The sequence below is a fragment of the Ornithodoros turicata genome, chromosome 9, assembly GCF_037126465.1.
Source record: "Ornithodoros turicata isolate Travis chromosome 9, ASM3712646v1, whole genome shotgun sequence".
In the NCBI taxonomy this organism is placed as follows: Eukaryota; Metazoa; Arthropoda; class Arachnida; order Ixodida; family Argasidae; genus Ornithodoros; species Ornithodoros turicata.
The window spans coordinates 6,618,893-6,629,732 of NC_088209.1; the positions used below are offsets into that span (position 1 = coordinate 6,618,893).

The window sequence follows — 10,840 nt, forward strand, 5'->3', positions numbered from 1 at the left end:
CTTTCAGAGGTGTCTTATGACCTTCTGACGCCATCCGCTCAAACGTTGCCTGCCTGCGTACTGCTGATGAGGCCCAAGAAGGCCGAAACAGCTGTCCAGTACTGGCATGACGACGTTTGACTTACAAACATATGCTATACGTGCAGCCAAAGAGCTCCTGCTGATTTTTTCTCCCTTATACACTTGACTGGCTTTGCACTGGGCTTTCAGAGGTGTCTTATGACACCCTGACGGGAGGCATCACGTGCCACGTGACCTTCTCACGCCATCCGCTCAAACGTTGCCTGCCTGCGTACTGCTGATCAGGCCCAAGAAGGCCGAAACAGCTGTCCAGTACTGGCATGGCGACGTTTGACTTACAAACATATGCTATACGTGCAGCCAAAGAGCTCCTGCTAATTTTTCCCCCTCATACACTAGACTGGCTTTGCACTGGGCTTTCAGAGGTGTCTTATGACACCCTGACGGGAGGCATCACGTGCCACGTGAATTTCTGACGCCATCCGCTCAAACGTTACCTGCCTGCGTACTGCTGATGAGGCCCAAGAAGGCCGAAACAGCTGTCCAGTACTGGCATGGCGACGTTTGACTTACAAACATATGCTATACGTGCAGCCAAAGAGCTCTTGCTAATTTTTTCCCCCTTATACACTTGACTGGCTTTGCACTGGGCTTTCAGAGGTGTCTTATGACACCCTGACGGGAGGCATCACGTGCCACGTGACCTTCTCACGCCATCCGCTCAAACGTTGCCTGCCTGCGTACTGCTGATGAGGCCCAAGAAGGCCGAAACAGCTGTCCAGTACTGGCATGGCGACGTTTGACTTACAAACATATGCTATACGTGCAGCCAAAGAGCTCCTGCTGATTTTTTCCCCCTTATACACTTGACTGACTTTGCACTGGGCTTTCAGAGGTGTCTTATGGCACCCTGACGGGAGGCATCACGTGCCACGTGACCTTCTCACGCCATCCGCTCAAACGTTGCCTGCCTGCGTACTGCTGATGAGGCCCAAGAAGGCCGAAACAGCTGTCCAGTACTGGCATGGCGACGTTTGACTTACAAACATATGCTATACGTGCAGCCAAAGAGCTCCTGCTAATTTTCCCCCTGATACACTTGACTGGCTTTGCACTGGGCTTTCAGAGGTGTCTTATGACACCCTGACGGGAGGCATCACGTGCCACGTGACCTTCTGACGCCATCCGCTCAAACGTTGCCTGCCTGCGTACTGCTGATGAGGCCCAAGAAGGCCGAAACAGCTGTCCAGTACTGGCATGGCGACGTTTGACTTACAAACATATGCTATACGTGCAGCCAAAGAGCTCCTGCTAATTTTTTGCCCCTTTTACACTTGACTGACTTTGCACTGGGCTTTCAGAGGTGTCTTATGACCTTCTGACGCCATCCGCTCAAACGTTGCCTGCCTGCGTACTGCTAATGAGGCCCAAGAAGGCCGAAACAGCTGTCCAGTACTGGCATGACGACGTTTGACTTACAAACATATGCTATACGTGCAGCCAAAGAGCTCCTGCTAATTTTTCCCCCCTTATACACTTGACTGGCTTTGCACTGGGCTTTCAGAGGTGTCTTATGACACCCTGACGGGAGGCATCACGTGCCACGTGACCTTCTGACGCCATCCGCTCAAACGTTGCCTCCCTGCGTACTGCTGATGAGGCCCAAGAAGGCCGAAACAGCTGTCCAGTACTGGCATGGCGACGTTTGACTTACAAACATATGCTATACGTGCAGCCAAAGAGCTCCTGCTAATTTTTCCCCCTGATACACTTGACTGGCTTTGCACTGGGCTTTCAGAGGTGTCTTATGACACCCTGACGGGAGGCATCACGTGCCACGTGACCTTCTCACGCCATCCGCTCAAACGTTGCCTGCCTGCGTACTGCTGATGAGGCCCAAGAAGGCCGAAACAGCTGTCCAGTACTGGCATGGCGACGTTTGACTTACAAACATATGCTATACGTGCAGCCAAGGAGCTCCTGCTAATTTTCCCCCCTTATACACTTGACTGGCTTTGCACTGGGCTTTCAGAGGTGTCTTATGACACCCTGACGGGAGGCATCACGTGCCCCGTGACCTTCTGACGTTATCCGCTCAAACGTTGCCTGCCTGCGTACTGCTGATGAGGCCCAAGAAGGCCGAAACAGCTGTCCAGTACTGGCATGGCGACGTTTGACTTACAAACATATGCTATACGTGCAGCCAAAGAGCTCCTGCTAATTTTTTGCCCCTTATACACTTGACTGACTTTGCACTGGGCTTTCAGAGGTGTCTTATGACCTTCTGACGCCATCCGCTCAAACGTTGCCTGCCTGCGTACTGCTGATGAGGCCCAAGAAGGCCGAAACAGCTGTCCAGTACTGGCATGACGACGTTTGACTTACAAACATATGCTATACGTGCAGCCAAAGAGCTCCTGCTGATTTTTTCTCCCTTATACACTTGACTGGCTTTGCACTGGGCTTTCAGAGGTGTCTTATGACACCCTGACGGGAGGCATCACGTGCCACGTGACCTTCTCACGCCATCCGCTCAAACGTTGCCTGCCTGCGTACTGCTGATCAGGCCCAAGAAGGCCGAAACAGCTGTCCAGTACTGGCATGGCGACGTTTGACTTACAAACATATGCTATACGTGCAGCCAAAGAGCTCCTGCTAATTTTTTCCCCCTTATACACTTGACTGGCTTTGCACTGGGCTTTCAGAGGTGTCTTATGACACCCTGACGGGAGGCATCACGTGCCACGTGACCTTCTGACGCCATCCGCTCAAACGTTGCCTGCCTGCGTACTGCTGATGAGGCCCAAGAAGGCCGAAACAGCTGTCCAGTACTGGCATGGCGACGTTTGACTTACAAACATATGCTATACGTGCAGCCAAAGAGCTCCTGCTAATTTTTTCCCCCTTATACACTTGACTGGCTTTGCAATGGGCTTTCAGAGGTGTCTTATGACACCCTGACGGGAGGCATCACGTGCCCCGTGACCTTCTGACGCCATCCGCTCAAACGTTGCCTGCCTGCGTACTGCTGATGAGGCCCAAGAAGGTCGAAACAGCTGTCCAGTACTGGCATGGCGACGTTTGACTTACAAAGATATGCTATACGTGCAGCCAAAGAGCTCCTGCTAATTTTCTCCCCCTTATACACTTGACTGGCTTTGCACTGGGCTTTCAGAGGTGTCTTATGACACCCTGACGGGAGGCATCACGTGCCACGTGACCTTCTCACGCCATCCGCTCAAACGTTGCCTGCCTGCGTACTGCTGATGAGGCCCAAGAAGGCCGAAACAGCTGTCCAGTACTGGCATGACGACGTTTGACTTACAAACATATGCTATACGTGCAGCCAAAGAGCTCCTGCTGATTTTTTCTCCCTTATACACTTGACTGGCTTTGCACTGGGCTTTCAGAGGTGTCTTATGACACCCTGACGGGAGGCATCACGTGCCACGTGACCTTCTCACGCCATCCGCTCAAACGTTGCCTGCCTGCGTACTGCTGATCAGGCCCAAGAAGGCCGAAACAGCTGTCCAGTACTGGCATGGCGACGTTTGACTTACAAACATATGCTATACGTGCAGCCAAAGAGCTCCTGCTAATTTTTCCCCCTCATACACTAGACTGGCTTTGCACTGGGCTTTCAGAGGTGTCTTATGACACCCTGACGGGAGGCATCACGTGCCACGTGAATTTCTGACGCCATCCGCTCAAACGTTACCTGCCTGCGTACTGCTGATGAGGCCCAAGAAGGCCGAAACAGCTGTCCAGTACTGGCATGGCGACGTTTGACTTACAAACATATGCTATACGTGCAGCCAAAGAGCTCTTGCTAATTTTTTCCCCCTTATACACTTGACTGGCTTTGCACTGGGCTTTCAGAGGTGTCTTATGACACCCTGACGGGAGGCATCACGTGCCACGTGACCTTCTCACGCCATCCGCTCAAACGTTGCCTGCCTGCGTACTGCTGATGAGGCCCAAGAAGGCCGAAACAGCTGTCCAGTACTGGCATGGCGACGTTTGACTTACAAACATATGCTATACGTGCAGCCAAAGAGCTCCTGCTGATTTTTTCCCCCTTATACACTTGACTGACTTTGCACTGGGCTTTCAGAGGTGTCTTATGACACCCTGACGGGAGGCATCACGTGCCACGTGACCTTCTCACGCCATCCGCTCAAACGTTGCCTGCCTGCGTACTGCTGATGAGGCCCAAGAAGGCCGAAACAGCTGTCCAGTACTGGCATGGCGACGTTTGACTTACAAACATATGCTATACGTGCAGCCAAAGAGCTCCTGCTAATTTTCCCCCTGATACACTTGACTGGCTTTGCACTGGGCTTTCAGAGGTGTCTTATGACACCCTGACGGGAGGCATCACGTGCCACGTGACCTTCTGACGCCATCCGCTCAAACGTTGCCTGCCTGCGTACTGCTGATGAGGCCCAAGAAGGCCGAAACAGCTGTCCAGTACTGGCATGGCGACGTTTGACTTACAAACATATGCTATACGTGCAGCCAAAGAGCTCCTGCTAATTTTTTGCCCCTTTTACACTTGACTGACTTTGCACTGGGCTTTCAGAGGTGTCTTATGACCTTCTGACGCCATCCGCTCAAACGTTGCCTGCCTGCGTACTGCTAATGAGGCCCAAGAAGGCCGAAACAGCTGTCCAGTACTGGCATGACGACGTTTGACTTACAAACATATGCTATACGTGCAGCCAAAGAGCTCCTGCTAATTTTTCCCCCCTTATACACTTGACTGGCTTTGCACTGGGCTTTCAGAGGTGTCTTATGACACCCTGACGGGAGGCATCACGTGCCACGTGACCTTCTGACGCCATCCGCTCAAACGTTGCCTCCCTGCGTACTGCTGATGAGGCCCAAGAAGGCCGAAACAGCTGTCCAGTACTGGCATGGCGACGTTTGACTTACAAACATATGCTATACGTGCAGCCAAAGAGCTCCTGCTAATTTTTCCCCCTGATACACTTGACTGGCTTTGCACTGGGCTTTCAGAGGTGTCTTATGACACCCTGACGGGAGGCATCACGTGCCACGTGACCTTCTCACGCCATCCGCTCAAACGTTGCCTGCCTGCGTACTGCTGATGAGGCCCAAGAAGGCCGAAACAGCTGTCCAGTACTGGCATGGCGACGTTTGACTTACAAACATATGCTATACGTGCAGCCAAGGAGCTCCTGCTAATTTTCCCCCCTTATACACTTGACTGGCTTTGCACTGGGCTTTCAGAGGTGTCTTATGACACCCTGACGGGAGGCATCACGTGCCCCGTGACCTTCTGACGTTATCCGCTCAAACGTTGCCTGCCTGCGTACTGCTGATGAGGCCCAAGAAGGCCGAAACAGCTGTCCAGTACTGGCATGGCGACGTTTGACTTACAAACATATGCTATACGTGCAGCCAAAGAGCTCCTGCTAATTTTTTGCCCCTTATACACTTGACTGACTTTGCACTGGGCTTTCAGAGGTGTCTTATGACCTTCTGACGCCATCCGCTCAAACGTTGCCTGCCTGCGTACTGCTGATGAGGCCCAAGAAGGCCGAAACAGCTGTCCAGTACTGGCATGACGACGTTTGACTTACAAACATATGCTATACGTGCAGCCAAAGAGCTCCTGCTGATTTTTTCTCCCTTATACACTTGACTGGCTTTGCACTGGGCTTTCAGAGGTGTCTTATGACACCCTGACGGGAGGCATCACGTGCCACGTGACCTTCTCACGCCATCCGCTCAAACGTTGCCTGCCTGCGTACTGCTGATCAGGCCCAAGAAGGCCGAAACAGCTGTCCAGTACTGGCATGGCGACGTTTGACTTACAAACATATGCTATACGTGCAGCCAAAGAGCTCCTGCTAATTTTTTCCCCCTTATACACTTGACTGGCTTTGCACTGGGCTTTCAGAGGTGTCTTATGACACCCTGACGGGAGGCATCACGTGCCACGTGACCTTCTGACGCCATCCGCTCAAACGTTGCCTGCCTGCGTACTGCTGATGAGGCCCAAGAAGGCCGAAACAGCTGTCCAGTACTGGCATGGCGACGTTTGACTTACAAACATATGCTATACGTGCAGCCAAAGAGCTCCTGCTAATTTTTTCCCCCTTATACACTTGACTGGCTTTGCAATGGGCTTTCAGAGGTGTCTTATGACACCCTGACGGGAGGCATCACGTGCCCCGTGACCTTCTGACGCCATCCGCTCAAACGTTGCCTGCCTGCGTACTGCTGATGAGGCCCAAGAAGGTCGAAACAGCTGTCCAGTACTGGCATGGCGACGTTTGACTTACAAAGATATGCTATACGTGCAGCCAAAGAGCTCCTGCTAATTTTCTCCCCCTTATACACTTGACTGGCTTTGCACTGGGCTTTCAGAGGTGTCTTATGACACCCTGACGGGAGGCATCACGTGCCACGTGACCTTCTCACGCCATCCGCTCAAACGTTGCCTGCCTGCGTACTGCTGATGAGGCCCAAGAAGGCCGAAACAGCTGTCCAGTACTGGCATGGCGACGTTTGACTTACAAACATATGCTATACGTGCAGCCAAAGAGCTCCTGCTAATTTTTTCCCCCTTATACACTTGACTGGCTTTGCAATGGGCTTTCAGAGGTGTCTTATGACACCCTGACGGGAGGCATCACGTGCCACGTGACCTTCTGACGCCATCCGCTCAAACGTTGCCTGCCTGCGTACTGCTGATGAGGCCCAAGAAGGCCGAAACAGCTGTCCAGTACTGGCATGGCGACGTTTGACTTACAAACATATGCTATACGTGCAGCCAAAGAGCTCCTGCTAATTTTTCCCCCTGATACACTTGACTGGCTTTGCACTGGGCTTTCAGAGGTGTCTTATGACACCCTGACGGGAGGCATCACGTGCCACGTGACCTTCTGACGCCATCCGCTCAAACGTTGCCTGCCTGCGTACTGCTGATGAGGCCCAAGAAGGCCGAAACAGCTGTCCAGTACTGGCATGGCGACGTTTGACTTACAAACATATGCTATACGTGCAGCCAAAGAGCTCCTGCTGATTTTTTCTCCCTTATACACTTGACTGGCTTTGCACTGGGCTTTCAGAGGTGTCTTATGACACCCTGACGGGAGGCATCACGTGCCACGTGACCTTCTCACGCCATCCGCTCAAACATTGCCTGCCTGCGTACTGCTGATCAGGCCCAAGAAGGCCGAAACAGCTGTCCAGTACTGGCATGGCGACGTTTGACTTACAAACATATGCTATACGTGCAGCCAAAGAGCTCCTGCTAATTTTTTCCCCCTTATACACTTGACTGGCTTTGCACTGGGCTTTCAGAGGTGTCTTATGACACCCTGACGGGAGGCATCACGTGCCACGTGACCTTCTGACGCCATCCGCTCAAACGTTGCCTGCCTGCGTACTGCTGATGAGGCCCAAGAAGGCCGAAACAGCTGTCCAGTACTGGCATGGCGATGTTTGACTTACAAACATATGCTATACGTGCAGCCAAAGAGCTCCTGCTAATTTTTTCCCCCTTATACACTTGACTGGCTTTGCACTGGGCTTTCAGAGGTGTCTTATGACACCCTGACGGGAGGCATCACGTGCCACGTGACCTTCTGACGCCATCCGCTCAAACGTTGCCTGCCTGCGTACTGCTGATGAGGCCCAAGAAGGCCGAAACAGCTGTCCAGTACTGGCATGGCGACGTTTGACTTACAAACATATGCTATACGTGCAGCCGAAGAGCTCCTGCTAATTTTTTCCCCCTTATACACTTGACTGGCTTTGCACTGGGCTTTCAGAGGTGTCTTATGACACCCTGACGGGAGGCATCACGTGCCACGTGACCTTCTGACGCCATCCGCTCAAACGTTGCCTGCCTGCGTACTGCTGATGAGGCCCAAGAAGGACGAAACAGCTGTCTAGTACTGGCATGGCGACGTTTGACTTACAAACATATGCTATACGTGCAGCCAAAGAGCTCCTGCTAATTTTTTCCCCTGCTAATTGGAAGAATCAGACGGCCACGAATATATATATATATATATGAACACAGATGAATAAATCAACGAGCCTTAAGACGGAAACGAATAGTGGAAAGAGAGGTACTGTTAGGAATCCGTGGGTTTATATCCGTTACAATTTTACCGTCCTCAATTATGATTTGGGCTGTAGCACGATCCCCCCGATTTCAAGTCCCCCATACCGATTCCCCCGCCACGAAACAACGGGCTCATTTCCCCCGTTCCCAATTCACCAGTCGCTTTTCTTCCGCCTGGTTAGAGTGACCCATTAATGATAAGAAAGGTTGACACTTTTCCATTGTTTATTATTATAAAACACAGGGATGATCTAGTAACACATGAACATTTTTTCGTGGTTTATTATTACAAAACACGTGACTATTGCATAACCCGGATCAATTTCATATGACTATATGCCACAAATTTTAATTTTTTGTGGAATTCGGCAAGGTTCATCTCCCCGCTGCTCTTATTTCTTATCTCTTCATCCTTGTTTTCCCATTTCTTCATTCCTTTTCGTGCTCTGTCACTACTGGAAAGCTGTAGCAGGGTCACCCGGCTTGTTGCTTCGTCGTTCTTTATGAGATTGACGAACGTGTAGATATTGGGATGCGCCATCCTGAGCATGCCGTTAATCTTCCTGGAAGGATAAGGTCTGAATCACTTTCACGAACAAAGGCATAAGACTATCCTTCCGGAAACCAGACAAAACGCGTGACATTTCCATTGGCATCTGAAATGTTACTCACGTCTCCAGTCGTCATGCTGACAATTTGATTGGAATGTATCTGCGGAGCTCGGACATGGGGCTCGAGACGTGCACGCTCCCTCACGGCGTTCGTGAAACGAACATTCTCAACTTCTGCGGCGTCTGGCGCGTTTCGGTGGACCCCTGCAATGGCAAGAAGTCCATAAGCTACGCACGTATAAGATGGTGGAAACAATCCCTAACAGAAGGGGTAACTCAGCGAGCGATATACACCTGGGAGGGTGACTGAGCACTCCTCAATGCCACAGTGCAAGCCAGTGAATTATAATGAGCGAAAAAAGCCATTAAATAAACAAGTAGATGACACTAGACGTGTTTGTCATTCAAAATTACATATTAAGATGGCTTCTATGGCTGCACGCAGTGAAACAGATACTCAAGGAACGATGCGACAGCACCAGAGGACACGTGTTTCGCCGTGTTTGCGACTCGTCAGCTCTGGGTAGCTGCGCATCGTTCGGAATTGGCAAACCAGGGGTCACTCAGCGAGTGATATACACCTGGGAGGGTGACTGAGCAGTCCTCAATGCCACAGTGCAAGCCAGTGAATTATAATGCAGGAAAAAAAGCTATTAAAGAAAATTCTTAAAGAATTTCTTTAATGGCTTTTTTCCTCCATTGTATATTCTATATATATACCAGATGACCACTCGGAGAGCTTGTGTCTACAGGAATAATGAAGCGCTCTTATGGGCATCGATGATGAACATGCATTTCTTCCTTGCTCTTGGTCGTGCTGTTACAGTTCTTATGTGTCACTTTGTTCACATAGATTCTATCAAGCTTTTTATATGACCAGTGAGATGTGAATTCTGGCGATACTTTCTGGCACTCTAATTTACGAGGTTCACTCTTGTCATTCTAGGTGTGTAGAAGCCCTTAAGAAAAGCCCTTAGGATAGGTCCCGGGCGCGTCAGGTCGAGCATGTCCACCGAGTGGCTGTTTCTCTTTTTGCTCCCAGTCTTTCTGATATTACTATGGATTTTTTTATCGTTCTTCTATGTTGGTGCAAGAGGCTAGCAAAATTCGACACCCAATGTGTGAGTCCCTTTTTTCTTCGTCCATATATCGAACCCTTGAACAACTCTGGACTTCTGTGCAGTCTGCTACCGGCATACCACCAGAGGTGAAGCCTGGGAATGAAGAAGGCTTCTTGCTTGTCTTTGAGACAAGTTATCTGCAGGTATATGGAAGTCCTTCAGGGCAACTCGTTAGTCCTGGACCAGGCGAAGCTCTCCTTAATTCCCTATAATATAATTAACCGGACTAGTGAAGGTACCCGTGCTAACCATATGTCCGTATTGTTTTGCATGTTAAGTCAAACTGCAGGCTTAAAGTCCAGCTGCATGGAACGAACGGTGTATCAGACATATACACCGTGCGTGATCCAAAGTGCAACCCGGAGTTTTTGGCTCCGGGTTCGTACAACGGACTTATAATTACGACACCCAGTACACTAGGGCAAATTAAGTTCCTGAGGCTCATGAGAGAAGGTCCAACGCAACACAGTTGGTAAGCAATGACGACTTGGAGGCGAACGCAATGACGCAATGAAACGACCTTATGTATTTCTAGGTATTTGAAAAAAGTAGACTTATTCTTCAAGGGCAAGAACAAGAAGCTTTTGTTCGAGGTCGACAATTGGCTCACGTTTCAAGACCAGGACCATGAGGACGTCTTCCCACTTGAGATGTCTCAGAGGAAGGTGTTTAAAATTATGTTCGGATTGAATTTTCCAAGGTACGTTTGATTTAGACAACCATTCTTAAATAAATGCATACCCAAGGCAGACAGCGAAGTCAAGAATACCAGCCCAGTTTAGTGATGGTCAACGGTTTATTGTCTGTAGGCTCCCAGTCTCCCAGGCTCCCCCATTCGTTGGTGCCATGCGCGCGCACGCGGTGTGTCTGCACGTTGCTCCTGGCTGCTCTGAAATTGCCCACGCTCTATAACCCCGCGTTCTAGCCATGCGATGACATGTCAATTAATTGACGACATTTGGATACATCAACCAGGACGGAGA

At 50.5% G+C, this 10,840-nt stretch overlaps 1 protein-coding gene across 1 annotated transcript; it reads left to right on the plus strand.

The window, feature by feature from the left end:
* The first annotated feature begins 9,777 nt into the window (after positions 1-9,777).
* On the plus strand, positions 9,778-10,585 carry LOC135369255 (uncharacterized). The gene is made up of 4 exons (XM_064602867.1): positions 9,778-9,857; positions 9,920-10,000; positions 10,136-10,329; positions 10,393-10,585. Exons 1-4 carry the CDS (start codon positions 9,795-9,797, stop codon positions 10,565-10,567), a joined length of 513 nt encoding a protein of 170 aa, XP_064458937.1. The 5' UTR covers positions 9,778-9,794; the 3' UTR covers positions 10,568-10,585.
* The last annotated feature ends 255 nt before the right edge of the window (positions 10,586-10,840 follow it).